Here is a 19,329-nt window from a genome sequence, read left to right as displayed (position 1 = left end):
GCACTCCCTTATAGTCCTGAGCGCCCCCTGGTGGTTCTGAGAGCCTCCTGGTGTCCTGGGCACCGCTGGTGGTTATGATCAGCCGTTGGTGTCCTGAGCGCCCCGTGATGGTTCTGAGAGTTCCCTGGTGTCCTGAGCACCCCCTGCTGGTTGTCAGTGCCCCCTGGTGTCCTGGGCGCCCCCTGGTCGTTCTGAACATCCCCCAGTGTCCTGAGCACCCCCAGGTGGTTATGATCATCCTCTGTTGTCGTGAGCGCCCCCTGGTGGTTCCGAGCGTCCCCTGTTGTCTTGAGCGCCCCCTGGTGGTTGTGAGCGTCCCCTGGTGTCCTGAGCATCCCCTGGTGTCCTGAGCGCCCCCTGGTGGTTGTGAGCGTCCCCTGGTGTCCTGAGCATCCCCTGGTGTCCTGAGCGCCCCCTGGTGGTTCAGAGCGTCCCCTGGTGTCCTGAGCATCCCTTGGTGTCCTAAGCACCCTCTGGTGGCTCTGAGTGACCCCTCGTGTTCTCAGCGCTCCTTAGTGGGTCCCAAGCGCCCCCTGGTGTTTCATCGGACCTCCCTGGCATCCGCATTGCCAAGACTAGCTCAGTCGGGGAGACCCAGTGGCACTAGAGGAATTAAAGACACACACACAGAAATATAGAGGTGTGAAGTGGGAAATCAGGTGCTCACAGCTTTCAGAGCTGAGAGTCACGAACAGAGATTTACCCACGAATTTATTAATAGCAAGCTAGTCATTACCATTGTTTCTATAGATTTTAAATTAACTAAAAGTATCCCTTATGGGAAACGAAGGGATGGGCTGAATTACAGGAATAGATTGGGCTAGTTAACTGCAGCAGGAGCATGTCCTTAAGGCACAGATCACTCATGCTATTGTTTGTGGCTTAAGAATGTCTTTGAGTGGTTTTCTGTCCTGGGTGGGCCAGGTCAGGTGTTCCTTGCTCTCATTCCAGTAAACCCACAACGTTCCACTATGGGCTTTATGGCCATCACGAACATGTTACAGTGCTGCAGAGATTTTGTTTATGGCAGGTTTTAGGGCCAGTTTATGGCCTTACTTTGGGAGGCTTCTTCCCAACACGTCCCCCTTCCTTGATTTGCAAAGTGATAAAGGCAAAGACAGCTTTGTCACAGTGAGCTACTTCTCGCAGGAGTCAAGAGCCACATCTGCAGACTATGCAAAGACAAACAACACAGATTAAAATCAAAATTGTCATTGAAATCACAGAGTTTCCAAGTGTTTTTATCCATTTTAATGGGTTACTAGCTGCTAATTTGTCTGTAACTCCTTTAAGCACTCCAGTTCATGAGGCAGAACATTTCGTATCTCAAAGCCTGATCCATGATAAGAAAGGAAAGGCAAATGACACATTCGCCTTATGAGAGTGAGATGCAGATGGTCTGAGCCCTAATCCTGTTTGATGAAATGCATGTCCTGCTCCATTTATGAATGTTTGTGGACAGAGGTCCTTTCACTGAAGAATAAGCCCCCTCAGAGCAAGCTCTTCATTGTGAACTTTCATTTTATAAGCGTAGAGACCGCCAGGAAGATTTCTGGAACCATCCCTTTCCATGACACTGAGAAGAGGCCTTGACCCTATTCTGGACCTGTCAGGCACCGGCACAGCTCACTGGTGATCTGAGACAGTGACTGCTGATCTCCTATATGAGTGTCCAGCAGGTCCCTCTGAGATCCGCTGGGTACTCCTGATCCAGTGTCTCTAGCACCTGCCCCGCGTCTGATTCCCCAGGATCTTCAATGGAAGCACTCTTGGTTTAGAGATTTGCCATGGGATGTGTAATTAGAGCTGATTTTCTCATCTCAGGAACAATAGGAATCAGAAGTTGAAACAGTAGTTTGCAGTTCTTTATGAACTCACTGCTCCCAATATAATTGTCAAGGAATTTGTGTTTTTAATAATTTTGGGTTAATTTTGAACTCCATTTATTAGTATTTTATGAACTATTTACATACATTCAGTTCATATCCATAGATCCTCATTTTTACATATTGATTTCTGACTCACTTGGTAAGTGCCCCTGCCACACTCCAAGATCCACCACTGCCCTGTCACTCACACAATGTAGGCAACATTACTTAACACTGAAATCTGAATTTCTTATTCATAGAAATATAGTGGCTACCACAATTCTGTTTCCATTGAATTAGTAAGACCATTCCTATTCTTCATATTCTCACTATTAAGATATTAATAATCACAGAAGTCCACTTTAAAAATAGTTCTCATTGCCTTAAATTGTATGAATGGTCCAGATATCAACAACTTGTTGAACTCGTATTTTAGCTTTTTTTCTGACAAAGGAAGATTCAGTCCTTCAGAGGAAATCTTCTCAGCAGCCTCGTGTGCACCTGCTCCAGGGCTGGAACCTGTGTTGTGTGGCTCCTCAGTGACTCTCCAGCCCAGCCCTTGCCTTGCAAGGAGGTTCCTCTTGGGGCTCACAAACATTTACTCCCAGCTTCTCTAGCCCGACATGAAATGGCTTTGTTCTGGTTTAGAATACTTTCAGTGACACCATATGCTGCTGACACCATGTCTTGAAACAAGTGATTAGCCTTACTAAACCTGTTGAACTCTGCAGGGGGAACCAAACCAAGGATTATATGATGAAGGAGGAAGCTCCTTCTCTGAAGCTCTGGATTCACTTCATTAGTGGATCCAAAATGAATACAGAAACTCACAGGAGTTTGGGGAGTGACGTGTTTCTTCAATGGGCTCCTGCAGTTGAATGTTGCACCTGAGAATACCAGCAGGTCCAGATACATTCAGATGACACCCCACTCCATATCCACTATTCCAATAACACACATTTTCCCTTCTTCCTATGTTGTAGCTTATAGGAAGTGCCACCTACACTGACACTAGGCCCATGTATCTGACTTTTTCCCCTAGAGATCCAAAGCAAACAGGATACAAGGGGAGACTTGGGAAGTACATGCGGGTTGTTCTTTTCATTTTCTCAGCTAGGAATCCAGCAAAGGCTTCATGATAACAGAACCTGAGGTCACTCAGGGAGTTTTCAAGACCTTGGTCTTAAAAATGGTGATATCAGAGGATTTGGATTCCTCTACTGTCTTGTCTCACTCTCTGTCATTTTCCATTAGTTTCCCTACATTCTCCTCAGATAGAGTCTGTGCATTGCCCCACTTGTGTCTTTAATCCAGAACCATCATCCTGGTTAGAATAGATTGTGCAGTGCGGGTAAGCACTGCCTGTTCTGACCACGGAAACCTAGAGACGCGATCTGCATCCTCTTCTGGGCTGTGACCTTGACCAGGCGTCACCGGGGGAAAAGCTCATTTTTGGCAGTTAATCCCTTTTGTGGTTTCAGCGTCCCTGGACTATTTACTTACTTCTTACCCCTATTGGCTAACTTTGCTCATTTGTATAATAATGGAAGGATGGAAGAAAAATCTGGAAGGGAAGATTTGTCTTCGTCACATAAGATAAGGTTCTGGAAAAGTCCTTCCCTGTAGAAGCTCCTGAAGCAGGCTCCTGGTATGTTTCTCAGTAATTAATCATCTGCAATTCTGATCCACAGGAAATGCATTTGGATTTTATTTTTTAGAATCCTGAGGTTTCTGGAGAGAAAGTAGAGAAACTTTAGAAGGAAAGACCCTCTGGAACTGTTGCATTTACCGAGTCCACATCTGTCTTTCAGATGTCTATAGTGCTTGTCATGTAGTGCCCTCATATCTTGTGGCTTCTGCAACCTCTGCTCCAGTTAAGCAAGTGTCAACTGCCATTTTAGGCATGTCCGTCTATCCAGTTTTTGGAGTGGGTAAGGTTTCTTGCTACTTCAGTTATTTAATAGATTCTAAAATGTGTTGACTTTCAGATTATGCAGATTTCTTTTGACATAAAAATGAGGTTGATGAATTTTATAATCTATATTTTGGAGCCTAAACCAAAAGTACAATCAAGTGTCACCTCAGATGTGTTACTGGAAGCAGAATTCTGATCTCATTACATATAAGTGGTACCTGGTCTGACATACATGAACAGGCAAGGAAACAGAAAAAGGACAAGGCACAACGTTTATGAAAAAGTCTCAGCAATTTTAATTTTCTTCTGAGGAAGCTGAAATTGTGCAAGTAAAACAGTGTGACTGGTCATGTCTCAGGTGAAGTTGTGTTCTGGAAAGTATCTCCAGTCCTGGGCTGGATCCAGTAGGTGCACTCAGGCCTGAAATGTAAAGCAGCGACTTGTATTCCTTAAACAGATGATATTCCAATGAGAAAACTGTTCTCAGGTGAGCTGCAGAGCAGGGAGGAGGAGACGGAGGTGTCCTTGGCTTCCCAGAATTGCTGAAACTTGAAGACCAAGGCCACCTCCTCATAGGTGGAGCAGAGATCCACCTATGAGTACATCACATCGGCTCTGTCTTCAGGAATCTTGAGCTGTGGGGGAGGTGAAGGAATTTGATTTATTCCTTTCTGCTAATGCAGTGTGCTTCAGAGAGAATGAAATGAAAATTTAATAAATACACTTTTTGCCATAGTAAGGGAGAGAATATGAATAATTCATGGCAATGGAAGTGGTCACTTCAGACCTGGCAGAAGGAGCAAGTGCACAACTGAGAGAAGGAAGCACCCTGCCCCAGGAAGCAGGTGCGCTACGACCATCCCCTGAGAACTGCCCTCCAGATGCCATGTGTTGGTGGAACCTGGGCCCGTGCCTGGGATCTTGTGTGTAGTGTGGAGAGCAGAGCACAGCTCCACTCCTCCTCACTGTGTGACCTAGGATGTGACCTCTTCCTCTGAGCTTCATTCTAACTAGGTGTTAAAATCAAATAACAGCAGTAACTTTACCTGTAAACTTTCCGGTAAGAGCCAGTGATGAGCAGAATTGTTATCACTGTTGTTGTCCAAACCCTTAAATATGATAAAAATACCTGTGTGACCCCTCGTCTCAGACCTCAGATGACCACCTCGCAGAGAGCACACCTGCTTTGTTTCTGTCACAAACATGGTATTAGAACTGGAAACTATGTGTACCTTGTTATAGAATTTATATCTTAGTTATGTTACATTGGATGAAGTTAGAATTAGTAAGTGACAGTAAGAATTTTAGGTGGTGGGATGTCTAAGCAAACTGTCAATGATGTGTCTTCATTTCTCCTTGCTTATTATAGATAATGTGAGAAGAGAGAGAAAAATTAAAGAGAAAACTATTGACCTATAGTCAGGTGTTTGATAAACAAAGGAGATTTTCACATCTTCTGGAAACTCCATTAAATTAAATAAAGAACTTTAAGACACTTTTCCACATTCTAGATGCATGTCTAATACAGATTTAGATTTGAACGCACAGAGAGAACACAGAAAATGGAAATTCAGCAACAGATCAGTTTGCCAAATAGGCAGATTTAAACTAGTTTGTAATTTTACCTAAATACTCAAAGAATAAACCCCAGATTCAAATAACAAATGATAAAATTTCAAGGTTTAGTGACTGGTTGAGAGAAGCTTGAACTAACATTATTTTGATGAATCATACATCAATAATAAAACTTTGTCCAGTGGTCCAAAGTTTCTAGGGGCTGCTTGAATAAATAGTTTCTACCTCCCTTTCCTATGATTTCTGGCAGAATCTATCATCCTCTAAAACCCAGGGACCATTAAGAACAGAGACAGAAGTTTGAATACTACGAAGTTTTGAGAGACCCAAATTACTGCCTGGACTGATTGGTGAGGATGATCTCTATAAGCCTCATCTTTGAAGAGTGTATGGTGGCTTTTGTTATAATGAACAGGTAGCAGCAAAGACAGTCAAGGAAAATGAAGGAGGATGGGAACATGGTCCAAACAGAAGAACAACATAAAGATGTAGAAACCGGTATCAATGAAAAGGAAGTGTTGGGGTCCACGTGTTTCCTAAACAAAGGAATGAACACACAAGACAACACAGGACAAGACATACATGGCGGCCACCCCGAATGGCACACTCTGCTTTATTTTTTCCAGACGTTTTTGGAATGTTACCAAGTCATGGGACATGTGTTGCTTCTCTGACCTTTCCTTGACTTTCAAGATCAGTAAACATCGACCAGTTCCCAGAGCCCACTGTTTACAGCTGGCTCCTTTATCCTTCTTGTTTGCAGAGAAGGAATGTCCTGCTTTGTTTGCAAGAGCAGGGCTTATCGGGAACATCTCATTTGCGAGCACACAGTCCTCTACATCTCCCTTTCTTTATTTACAGGTTTGATTTTTTTTTTTTTTTAAAACATCATTACATGTTGGGCTCGCTGGGATTTGGTGTTTGCCCTTTGGCACCGTTTCCAGCAGACTGTGAAAATGACAAAGGCAAAAACAACAATCAATACATTACTAGAAACATAAGTCAGTAAAGTTTTTACAGGACTCATAGGGTTTAAAGATTTTAAGCTTTGTGCAATACCAGTCATTAAATCTGCGCCAGTTAGCAATGGTAACTGATTACGAAACGTTTCAGAAATATTGTGTGTTAGTTCTTGTATTTCCAGGGAAAGATTGTCATGGCCAATTAAAAGCCTTTTTATCTCTGTCCAATTATGTACAGTGCTGTTAAAAGGAATGGGGTAATACAAAATTGAGTAGTATTCCAGTCACATTTTAACAAGGCTGGAGTATTTAACACTGTCAGCTGATCCCCTATCTAAGAAACCACTTGTTCTAAGTTATCTACTCATTTAGTCAAATGAGCATCGATGTCTCATTGTTGTTGCCATGACAAGTGAGATTGTTCATGCTATTGTTGCACGAACTTTGCATTTTGGATACTCTGATGTAACGCCAGTCCAGCAACAGCAGTGGTGGAAGCAATGGCCACAAGTCCCACTACTGTTGTTACGACGATCCCAACCGCTCTCTGGCTGCGGTGGACAAGATCTCACATTACTTAGTAAATTTGAGTAACCCCAGTAGATTTACTCCAGGTGTGTGTCAAGTTCACAGGTAACCAGGTTTCTTTTTCAGCTCTTAAAATATATATATTGGAGAGAGTCTCATTTCAATTATTATGCCACCAAGTAGTATTTATACAGCTTAAAAATGTACAATTGTCTGTACAGTTAACAACTCCTATATTATTATCCCATTTAAAGATTCTCGCTAACAACAAGTAAGGTTTTTTAACACAAGTAATGATATATTTAGATCTGTTTCGATGTAAAGATATATGGAAAGGATTAGAAAGATTAGTGGTATTTAAGGACATGTTTGTAAAAGTAGACATTGGTTTGCCAGCAGCTAGTAACTTTTATATATGACTTTGTATTTGTAAAGTGTTGGCCAAATGTGGCATAGGGGGCGACAAGCCACCATCATGCCAAATAATAGTTTCATTACCATCAGCATAAATGTTGTGATTATTTTTATGCCATTGTAGGCTAAAGTGGCTAAACTTAGTCTGAAAATCTCCATGCACACTCCAGTCAGTGACAAGGTATCTATAATTTCTACCTTTTACCTCTAATAATAATCGTGGTTTTACGTCTAGTCCACTTTAATTGGGAAACACCTCCGGACACGTCAGGAATAGGACATAAGGATAATGTAGTAGGCAAGGTTTTGTTAAGTAGAGCAGTATGATTATATTTAAAACTCTGAGTAACAACAATCATAGTAAAGGCAGCAATGTGACTATGATTTTAGCGCACAGCCCAAGCCTCATGAGAAGGCTGTAAACAATGTGGACTGTTCCCAAGACATATAGGTAACCCTTTCACCCCAAATTGATATGAACTGTTTACTGTACCCGTGTCTAACTCAGGATCCTGATTTAAAAAAGGTGATGGCATCCAAGTAGTATCATTAGTAAATACTAAAACTTCTTTGTCTCCCTAGGCCACACCTTGATATAAGGGTGGAAAGGGAATATAAGTCCAATATGTGAATTCTCCAGCTGTTATTTGGCAATTCACTACAGCTAGTATAGCCAGAAATAAAGTCAGTGAGGTTTTGGGCTGTCCAGCTTGTTGAACAACCCCTTCAGCTTCTTGAGTAAGTTTTTTCAGCTCACCCCATGTCGGCGGCTCCGCTCGACGAGTTTCGTAGGTGAAGGTTTTCTGAAATGCCGCCAGGAAGTCATCCGGCCGGCTCCTCTTCCCCGTGGCACTGCTTTAACCGTCGGGATGGGAACCACTCGCCTCCGGCACCTGTACGAATGAGAGCATAACCTCGACCCCATTGTAAAACTTTTCCTTTTAAATATTGGCCTTGTAATGAAGGATAGGACACCCACAAATTGTTAGCTTGTGGCTTTCCTAATGGTTGTTGAAAATGTTTTATTGCTGTAGATTGCTGTAATTGGCGCCAATAGTTAAGAAAATTTAAAGTAAAAAGAGCTTTCAGAATTTGATGTTTTGGGGAATCTCATCCATTTCCCCCTGTTTGTTTTAAAAGTTGTAATTTTAAGGTAGTATTAGCTTTTTAAATAATTGTTTGACCTTGACTGTTAAATGGAATACTAGTGGAATGACGAATGTGGTATGAAGAGAGGAAGGCAGCCAATTTATGAGAATAATAAGTAGGAGCATTGTCAGTTTTTAATTTATTAGGAACTTTTCTAACTGTAAAGGAAGTAAGTAAATGAGTAATAACAGAATTAGCTTTTTTAGAGGGTAATGGTGTAGCCCATTGGAAGTGTGACTAAGTATGAATTGTATGATGAACATATTTTAAATGACCAAAAGAAGAAATATAAGTTATATTTATTTGTTAAATATGATTTTGTTTAGTGTTTCAGGGATTTATACCTGGACTTAAAAAGGGTGGAATAATAGGAGCACAAGATGGACAGGTTTTGACAATAGTTTGGGCTTGATGGCGTGTTATAGAAAATCACCATTGTAGGCCGGGCGCGGTGGCTCAAGCCTGTAATCCCAGCACGGGGAGGCCCAGACGGGTGGATCACAAGGTCAGGAGATTGAGACCATCCTGGCTAACACGGTGAAACCCCGTCTCTACTAAAAAATACAAAAAATTAGCTGGGCGAGGTGGCGGGCGCCTGTAGTCCCAGCTACTCGGGAGGCTGAGGCCGGAGAATGGGGTGAACCCAGGAGGCGGAGCTTGCAGTGAGCCGAGATCGCGCAACTGCACTCCAGCCTGGGTGACAGAGCAAAGACTCTGTCTCAAAAAAAAAAAAAAGAAAGAAAATCACCATTGTAATTATAAACTGTTAGTATGATGTAATTGATGTTTATCTTGAGTCTGTTGGACATTGTCAACAAGTAAAGAATTAATTTGGCTATTACCAAAAGTTAAATGTCCTGGTAAAGCTGAATGTGAATGAATATGAGTGATAAAAAAGGGGGGTTGTACGGGAAGTAAGAGTCAAGAACAATAAAGAAAATAGTTTTTGTAAAGGGGTTTTTGGGAGTAATGGTAAAGAAGTTTGAGAAATATACTTAGTCACATATACAGTATATTGGGAATTACTAACTATATTATAAGGGGTTTGAGGCCAATTTTGTAGTATCATAAGAATGGCAAAAAGTTTTTTCTGTTGTACAGATTTAAATGGATAGTGAGAAATTTTTGAAGTATTTGATGTCCAGTATGTAGTTTTTTTATTGTTAGAACTATTAGTAAAAAAGGTGGGACCTTTAACCAGAGTATAAGAAATAGGATTATAGGATAGGAAAGAATATTGTTGTAGAAAAGTAAATAATCTATGATTGGGATAGCGTTGAGAAAAGGAACCAGTATACTTGGTGTAAGTCACTTGTTATCTTTTATGAGTTTTTAGTAGAGATTTAATGTATTGATTAGATAATTGGGTAATAATTTTTATAGGGTTAGTTCCAAGTAATTGATGAGTTTTATGTTGTCCTTTAATAATTAATTTAGTTAATTTATTAATATAAGGGTAAATTTTTTTAATGGCTTTATTAGTTAAAAGTAGCCACTTTAGAATGTTATTATTTTGATGTAAGATGACTGTTGGTGAATGAGGAGTATGAAAAAGACATAAAGAGAGTAGAAGATCGGGTATAATATAATTAAGGTGAGTTTTACTAATTTTATTTTTTACAAAAGACAATTTTTTTTTTTTAGTAGTAGGGGATAATTGTCGAGAACTGTTTAAATTTGAATTTTTTAAGGTAGTAAACAAATGTTGTAATTTATAAATAGGAATACTTAAGATGGGATGAAGCCAATTAATATTTTTTAACAATTTTTGAAAATTATTAAGGGTCACAAGTTGATTTTTTTTAATTTGAACCTTTTGTGGGCGGATTTGTTTTTTAGTTAATAAATACCCCAAATATTGAATGGGGAACTGAGTTTGTATTTTTTTTTAGGAGATATTTGTAAATTATAATGAATTAACTGTTGTTGTAAAACCTTAAAAACTTGATTTTGGAGGGTTACATTGGGGTAGCCAATAAAATATTATTTATAGAATGATAAATTAACACAGTTGGAAACTGATTTTTTACAGGATTTAAAGTCCTATGTACGAATTTTTGACATAAAGTAGGGCTATTAAGCATACCCTGGGGAAGAACCTTCCACTGATATTTTTGAATGGGCTGTCCATTATTATATTTAGGAATAGTAAAGGCAAACTTTTTACAATCTTGAGGTTGTAATGGAATAGAGAAAAAACAATTTTTGATATCTATGACCATTAATTTTTAACTTTGTGGGATAAGGGCAGGATTAGGAAGACCAGGCTGTAAACTTCCCCTAGGTTGAATGTAAACATTTATAGTTTTAAGATTAGTTAATAAATGCCATTTTTTACTTTTTCTTTTACTTTTTGTTTTTTTTAACATGACAAAGACAGGGAATTTCATGTAGAAGTACTTGGCTTTATATGCCCCTCGGCCAATTGTTTTTTGACTAACTCTTTTAAAGCCCCAAGTTTTTCTTTAGATAATGGCCACTGTCCCACCCAAACAGGAGTGGTAGTTTTCCACTTTAATTGTAAAGGTTGAGGCTGGTGAACAGTGGCTATGAGTTTAAAGGATTGTAGCCCATTTTGAACATCATATTTTTGGCAGCTGAAGAAATATGAGGAATGTTTAAAAAAGCACCAAATTGTTGTAAAAGATTTTGTTTCTAAACATTAATATTGATAGGAACAATATAAAAAAAATTTGACCTTGTTGACCTTTAGGACCGACACAGGTTAAAGGTTTTACGCTTTGATAAACCACAGAAGTAGTACCCAAGCCAGTGAGTGTAACTGAAACTTGTTTTTTTTGTTTTTTGTTTTGTTTTGTTTTTTATTGTATAGGCCCCCGTGTCAATTAACCCTTTAAAAACTATTTTATTAATGTGTAATGAACATAAGGGCTTTTCATCAGAAACTAAAGTTTCCCTAAAAACAGTTTTTTTTGTGCTACCGAACTCTCCCTGTCGAGATATCTCCCTAGATAGGAACGGAAAAAAAGGCAATAAAAGTAATTGTGCAATACGCTCCCCTGCTTCTAGGCGTATAAATTGTGAGACTTGTACCATAATAAGAATTTGATTAGTAACATCAGGATCAATGATTTTTGGAATCACCATTAACCCCTGTATAGCACTGTTGTTTTGACCTAACAAAAGTCCGACATGTCCTTTTGGCAAAGGGCCACACACTCCAATAGCTAATTTATATACTCCTCTATTAGGAGACAAGGTATAAGGCTGAGTAATAGTTAAGTCAGTAGCGGCGCTCTGCTTAGTTGCCGCATAAAGCTGGGAAACTGGGGTAAGGGGTGGTATCCTTAAGGAGGACTCGAATTTATTTCTTGATGTTGTAGGCCATTGCTCACTGGGTATTGTAGTAGGCTTGTATTATAATTGTTGGGGCCCCAAGCCTGTGGGCCCCGGCTCCCGTTTCCCACGAGAGGAGACAGTAAATTTGTACTTTTATTAGTTTTGGAACGACATTCATTTGTCCAATGTCAACCTTTGCCACAACGTTTGCACACCTCTGAAGGCAGCTTTTTGCTTGAGGGATAAAAGTGTTTAATTTTTTATGACATTTTTTCTTGAATTGTCTAGGTTTACCACATTGAAAGCAAACACCTTGTTTGTTATTTTTTTTTTTAAGGCTTTAGATAGGGCTCCAGCAAATAATTGAGCATTATAAATAGCCCCTCCAACACCAGCACAAGCTCTAATATATTTATCTAAATTGGCCCCACTGGCCTTTAATGGTCTCAACAATTTTTGACAGTCAGCATTAGCATTTTTAAAAGACAATGTTTGTAACAAAATTTTTGAAGTAGGGCCAACACCCACAGTTTTTAAGACAGCATCTTGAAGATGAGCTACAAAATTTGGATATGGTTTATTTGTGCCCTGTAATATCTTCACAAAGGAGAGGGAAGATTTTCCTGCTATTTTTACCTTATTTTAGGCCCTTAAAAACAAAGACTTGATTTGAGTAAGGGTGACATCATCTAGGCCAGTCTGAGCATTAAGAGTAGCATATTGGCCCGTGCCTGTGAGTTGTTCCTCAGTGGGTCCTGGGGGATCACACGTAGTATTTTTTTTAGCCTGTACATGTGCCTTGTCCATCCACCAGCTGTGCAATTGTAACCACTGAGAAAGATCAAGAACAGCCTTTCCCAAAGTCTCCCAGTCTATAGGAATCATCAAATTTTCTGATGAAAAAGCATCAAGAAGACCAAGGATAAAAGGAGATTGAGGTCCATAGTTAGAAATGGCAGCTTTTATTTCTTTTAAAAATTTAAATTGTAAGGCAGTAAATTGGACATCATTGCCACCATTTGGAAACTGAGCATTAGGAGCAAAAGGAACATGTATAATTGGAAACAGATCCAGCTCCTCAAATTTTTATATATATATATATATATATATATATTTTTTTTTTCTCCCCCAATGGCAGGAAAGGCACTGAGAAAACTTTGCCAGACAAAGGTAAGGAAGCTGGGGGGTTGGAGGCACTGGAAAATCCTCTTCTAACAGAGCAGAAGGAAAAGAAACAGGAAAAGCTCGCAAAGGTGAATTAGAAGAATGTATCTGTAATATTTGTTGAAGCATTTCCATAATACACTGCATGTCAGAATTCCCCTTAGAAGAAGGAAGAGCTGGCTCTTCCTCTTCTCCCCCTTTTGCTACCCCCCCATCCTCTGTTACCCTGGCATAAATGGGCTCCATTTCAGATTTATTTTTTCCCAAATCCTCAGATGCCTTTCCTCCTGTGGCTACATCACTACACTCTGAATCAGTCTCAAGTAACTCTAATGCCTGAGTGATAGAGTTACACAAGGTCCACAAATTTAGAGGCATAGTATCCCCTAACTCGTGAGCTCTAAGCAAAGCTTTTACTACCTGTAACCATTCTCTCCGATGCAGCTGCACTTTAGTCTGATACTGAAACCAGTAACAATGTTGTTCAACATGGGCAAACAATCGCTTCAATGTCTTTTCTTTCACTTCTACTCCTATAGACAGCAAGAGTCCTTGAAGCAGCCGCAAATATTCTGAGGCCAGAGAGGTGGAATTCCCCATAATTATCCTGTGGGTCCCCCTTCTGTACTTACACACCTGGGGTGCTCCCCCTCCGGTTCCTTGCTCTCTTGGAGCCACGGACCCTGCTCGCTGCGCCAGTTGTTGGGGTCCGCATGTTTCCTAAACAAAGGAATGAACACACAAGACAACACAGGACAAGACATACATGGCGGCCGCCCCGAACCGCACACTCTGCTTTACTTTATCCAGCCGTTTGTGGAATGTTGCCAAGTCATGGGACATGTGTTGCTTCTCTGACTTTTCCTTGACTCGCAAGACAGTAAACATTGACCAGTTCCCAAAGCCCACTGTTTACAGCTGGCTCCTTTATCCTTCTTGTTTGCAGAGAAGGAATGTCCTGCTTTGTTTGCAAGAGCAGGGCTTATCGGGAACATCTCGTTTGCGAGCACACAGTCCTCTACAAGGAAGCATATGGATTACCTGGAAGAAAATTTAAAGTAAATCTTAGAAACATGTTCAATGAGCTAGTGGCATCAAGCAAGAACAATATGAGAATTTTAGTAGAGATAAAACATTTCAAAGATGACTAAACAAAAATATTGATGCTGAAGAATACAATAAGTCAGATAAAATTTTGAAGAGGATTTTAGACCAGACTAGATCAAGTAATAGAAGAAACAGTAAACTCAAAACAAGATCACTTGAAATAGTAGAGACAGAGAAGAAAAACTTAAATGAAAGAAATAAAAAAGAGTTAAAGACTTATGAGTCAGGAAGCACAGTGAAAATGAAATTATGCGTTGAGGAGTTATGCAAAGATAAGACAAAAGGGGTAGTGAAGGAAGAGGTTCAAAGAGACACAGAGAGAGAGAGACAGAAAGAGAGACAGAGCAAGAGAGGCAGAAAGGTTTTTAAAGAAGTAATAGCATTGCAATTTCTAAATCTGGAGAAGCAAATATTCGTCCACATCCATGAAGCTCTATACATTTTTTTTTTTTTTTTTTTTTTTTTTTTTTTTTTTTTTTTGAGACAGAGTCTCACGCTGTTGCCCAGGCTGGAGTGCAGTGGCGCGATCTCGGCTCACTGCAAGCTCCGCCTCCTGGGTTCACGCCATTCTCCTGCCTCAGCCTCCTGAGTAGCTAGGACTACAGGCGCCCGCCACCGCGCCCGGCTAATTTTTTGTATTTTTAGTAGAGACGGGGTTTCACTGTGGTCTCGATCTCCTGACCTTGTGATCTGCCCGCCTCGGCCTCCCAAAGTGCTGGGATTACAGGCTTGAGCCACCGCGCCCGGCCAGCTCTATACATTTTAAATAAGGTAAACCTAATGAGAAAAATCAGAGATACTTTGAAACCACATTGCTAAAGGAAAGGTTTTTGTAAACAGAAAGTAAAAGAGCAGATTTAGCAGATTTCTCAGCAGAAGATTTTCAGTTCCGAATGGAGAGGAATTATATTAGATAATGTATGGTTTATTGATAGAGATTATTTCTGAGAAATATATTTCTAGTCAATGTCATCATTGTGCAAGCATCATAGGGAGAACTTACACAAACCGACAACGAATATCCTACTACACATAGACTATGTGGAGTAGCACGATGTTTCCACACAACTAACCTGTACAGCGTGTTACTGCACCGAACACTGCAGGGAACTGAAACGCCGTGGTAAGTATCTCTCTACCTGACACATCTAAATATGGAACACCCTTAATGAAAATATGGTATTACAATGTTATGTGGCCACAAACATATATGTGGTCTATTGTTTACTGAAACACTGTTAGGTGGCCCATGACTGTATTCAAATTGCTGGGGGAAAAAAACCGAAAAACAAACAAAAGTCTGCCAACCAAGAAACATTACCATGTAAATCTTTTTGTAAAATAAAGGATAGGTAAGACCTTTCCCAGAGAAGCAAAAACTAAAGGAGTTCTTCACCGCTGGGCCTGCCGTAAACACCAAAGGGTCTCAACTTGGTTTGCAGAATAATGAGACAGCTGCATCAGCTCCATTCTGGCCTCTGTCATGTGACAGTTCTGTGTGAATTTTCTTTCTGCTCTTTCAGGACTTTTTTTGTCTCTCACCTTCTAACTCCATTCTCCTTTTAATTCTCAGTTTGTTGAAAAGATTCATATTTAGCTAAGAACATTAAAAACTTCGGAAACAAATTCATCTTAAACTCAACAAATTTAATTACCTGTCTTCACGGATGCGCATCTGTTCTTTTCTTGTTTTCCTATGGTATGTGGCCCTTGTTTCTACTTCAGTCCGGTCCTTAATTCCATATGCATGATGCATCCAACCATCACATACCCAGGACCGTCTTGGCGGAAGGGACCCTACCATTTGCCTCATCTGTCCTCAGGTGCACAGTGGCCATTCCTTCAGCTGTTGTATGTGCTTTAGGGCTTTCCATTTAAAAGTGTATATCACTATCCCCCAAATAAAGTTCCTGGACCTTAAAAAGTGATGTGCATTGGGGGCATTGACAGCCAATTTTCATTGAAAGCCTCTTCTTTCCTTGGTAATTGAGGAAGACTGGGAAGAACAGAACAAAACTCAGACCTCATGTAACTCCTCATTTAGCAATAGATTCAGTGCAAATTTAGAAAGTTGAAGACCTAGAGTGATGTTGGTGTGGTTTTCTGTGGCATACTAAGGAGACAGCAGAAGATGGTCAGTGGTCAGTCTCCATCCAGCTGGTACCCATTGTCCAGTAGTTAGGTCTTCAGAAAAGATAAAAGACAACTTTTGTGAAAAAGCCCCAAGGGCTTCATTAAAACACTTTGCCCAGAAATTGGTCAACAGGGACATGACAAGTTTTTATATCACAGCTACTATTTTTTGCCTACTTTATGTAGAAATCTGAGAGATGTGCCCAGGGGCTGATTCTCCATCCAGGGGACAGCGCTAACAGAGTTATGAGTTAAGTGGTATTAGTCTGTCTGGGTCTTCATAAGAAGACAACACGGAGTGGGTGGCTTAAACAACAAATATTGATTTTCTTACAATTCTGAAGTCTGAATGTTGAAGATCAAGGTGCTGGCAGGGTTGGTTCTTGGTGCAGCTTCTTCCTGGCGTGCACTGGGCCACCTTCTAATACACTGCGTCTCCACATGGCCTCTTCTCTGCGTGCACGTGAAAAGTGAGAGGTCTCTGGTGTTTCTTCCTCTTCTTATAAAGACAGCACATCTATTGCATTAGGTTCTCACACTTCTGACCACATTTAACCTTAATTGTATCATTAAAATTCCAATATAGATCCATTGAATTTAAGGTTTCAGCATATGAATTTCAAAGAGGGCACAATTCAATTGATGACACAAACCAAGAGATGGTGAGAAGCATTAGAATAGATATTTTTTTAATCACTAAGGAATAATGGGCCATGCAGGAACTTGTAGGAAAGGTCCTAGTAATCGGTGAAACCTCAATTGTAAGAGGAAAATGTGCCTTCCTCCTTTCTTTTCTGGCAGAAGAATGTGAGGAAGCAGAACCACAGATATCAAAGAAAGAGGAGCCCTGGGGACAGCTGAGGTGCTGGTGAGGAGGGAGAGCACTGAGCAGATGAGGAAGCCCCGCCCTCCCTGCACCTGCTCCTGACCCGGCCTCCTGCTCTGTGGGCCCCGCGCGCCCCCTGCTGGTCCTGAGCGGCACCTGCGCCCGCCCCCTCCGCCTCCCTGCAGGGAGGTTTGTGTCTGGGCTCACACTCACCTCCCCTCACTGTGTCTCTCGCACAGTAATACACGGCCGTGTCCGCGGCGGTCACAGAGCTCAGCTTCAGGGAGAACTGGTTCTTGGACGTGTCTCTTGAAATGGTGACTCGACTTTTGAGGGAGGGGTTGTATTCGGTGCTCCCACTACCACCACCGATATACCCAATCCACTCCAGCCCCTTCCCTGGGGGCTGGCGGATCCAGCTCCAGTAGTAACCGCTGATGGAGCCACCAGAGACAGCGCAGGTGAGGGACAGGGTCTCCGAAGGCTTCACCAGTCCTGGGCCCGACTCCTGCAGCTGCACCTGGGACAGGACCCCTGTGAACAGAGAGACCCACAGTGAGCCCTGGGATCAGAGACAGCCTCCCATATCGTCATATCTGCATCCCCGAGACACTCACATCTGGGAGCTGCCACCAGGAGGAGGAAGAACCACAGGTGCTTCATGTTCTTGCACAGGATGTCCATGACTCTCAGAGAGCATTTCCCATGTGAGCTGGACCCTGAATTTAAGGAAATGTGTGGTGGTTTCCTGTGGGTGCCTTAGTGAGGATTTGCATGTGGGTGGTGCCCTCGTATGGAGAGGTGAAAAGGGATGAGGGAGGCCCCAGTCTTTGGGGCTCACCCTGAGAGGAGGATGCTGGCTGTGCCCTCTGAGAACTCAGTTCTCTTCCTGGGGCCTCCCCTCACCAAGCCCAGAGTCCTCTTCTTCCAGGTAGCGAGATGTGCTCAAGGAGCTGGTCTGGGAGATGAGTGTGATCATGAATCAAGGAGAGATTTTTGGAATAGGTTCAAAGCTGTTCTACCCGTGAAGATTTATATGAAACCAACCAAATATCCAGGTTATCTAAATTGTCAAATCTCCATTCAAAACATTAGGGCAGCAGCTAAATATATCTGTCACAGTGAATTTATACAAACCTACATCCATGCAATGTTTATTGTAATTCAGAATATCCATCATGGTTAGAGAGAATATATCTGTCCCAGACAGTGCGTCATAAAAAAAAAAAAAATCTGAGGCCTTCCATTTTGTGATCATTTGATGTTTAGGATTCTGTCTGCAATCTAAGGAGAAGGTAGTGGGACGTATCTCCAACCGTCTCAATGCGTGATGCTGAGAATGTGGCCTGACCTTTATACACTTCTGTGTGAATAGATGTAGATTGGGGATCACAGTGACAATTTCAGTCAAAAACGATAATAGGTCAGCACAGAGCATAGTCTCATCATCAAGATTAGTGCAATTGCCTTTCCTGGGAACAAGAGAGGACATCTGTGAGTCCTCCCCTCTGAGAGCACAAGGAACTCTGGTTCTTCCCTGACAGGTCACACTTCTGAAACATGGCGGGACAATGACACTCAAGCCCAGAGTCCTTAACCACATATTTATCATTTCAGGTACACCTGTGTCTGAAAGAGTTTCTCCTTCATTGAATTGCATGAACATACCTTAGAGTTTGCGGTATTACATCTTGGGCATATGAAATTAGTTTGGTGAATTATATAATAAATAATCTATCTCCATGGATGTGGGTAACAGGAGAGTCATCAGAAGTTGGGTGTGTTTTAACATCAGGACAAACCTGGACTGTCTTGTTGGGACTGAACAAGTGAGCTGACCTGTGGGACAACAGAGGGAAAGACACAGAGCCAACATCCAGAGCCAGGTGAACCCCTTACCTACCAGGTGGTCTCTGGACATTTTGTTTAAGCAGATCCAGAAAGACCTTCCTCACCATCACGAGAATTATGAACATTGAGGGAAATTGAGATAAATTTTTATTTACAGAGAATAATTCATAGGCTTGTAGACATCTATGTGGGTGTGTACAGAATTGCTAGGATATGCTCATACACAGAACAGAAGAAATAATTCTATTTTATGGAAAGAAAACCAAAGAGCTTCTGAATTGGTAGGGATACTTTGCCACAAATGTGTCAGGTCACTAGATCATGTTATGATGCTGGAGGTAACACTTCCCAACCTTGTCCTGGAGACAAAATGCAAAAGAGTAAAGATTCAAGTGAGATTCCTTTGAAAAATGCAAGTAATGAACAGACCAAAACAAATGAACCATTATGTAAAGAGTGCTAATGAAATGAAACAATAAATTCCATGTTGAGGTGACGGGGAAGTTCCATCTGACAGCCCATTTTCACCTTTATAGG

The 19,329-nt window shown here is 41.2% G+C and overlaps 1 gene segment (V, D, J or C); it reads right to left on the bottom strand.

The window, feature by feature from the left end:
- LOC126958595 (immunoglobulin heavy variable 4-59-like) overlaps positions 1-17,671 on the bottom strand; it is a 319,776-nt gene extending 302,105 nt beyond the window's left edge. The window contains 2 exon segments of the V gene segment in view: positions 17,155-17,475; positions 17,559-17,671. Coding sequence covers positions 17,155-17,475; positions 17,559-17,625 — 388 coding nt within the window.
- Positions 17,672-19,329: the final 1,658 nt, after the last annotated feature.

The sequence above is a fragment of the Macaca thibetana genome, chromosome 7, assembly GCF_024542745.1.
Source record: "Macaca thibetana thibetana isolate TM-01 chromosome 7, ASM2454274v1, whole genome shotgun sequence".
Lineage (NCBI taxonomy): Eukaryota > Metazoa > Chordata > Mammalia > Primates > Cercopithecidae > Macaca > Macaca thibetana.
This window is presented reverse-complemented; position numbering and strand designations above follow the sequence as displayed.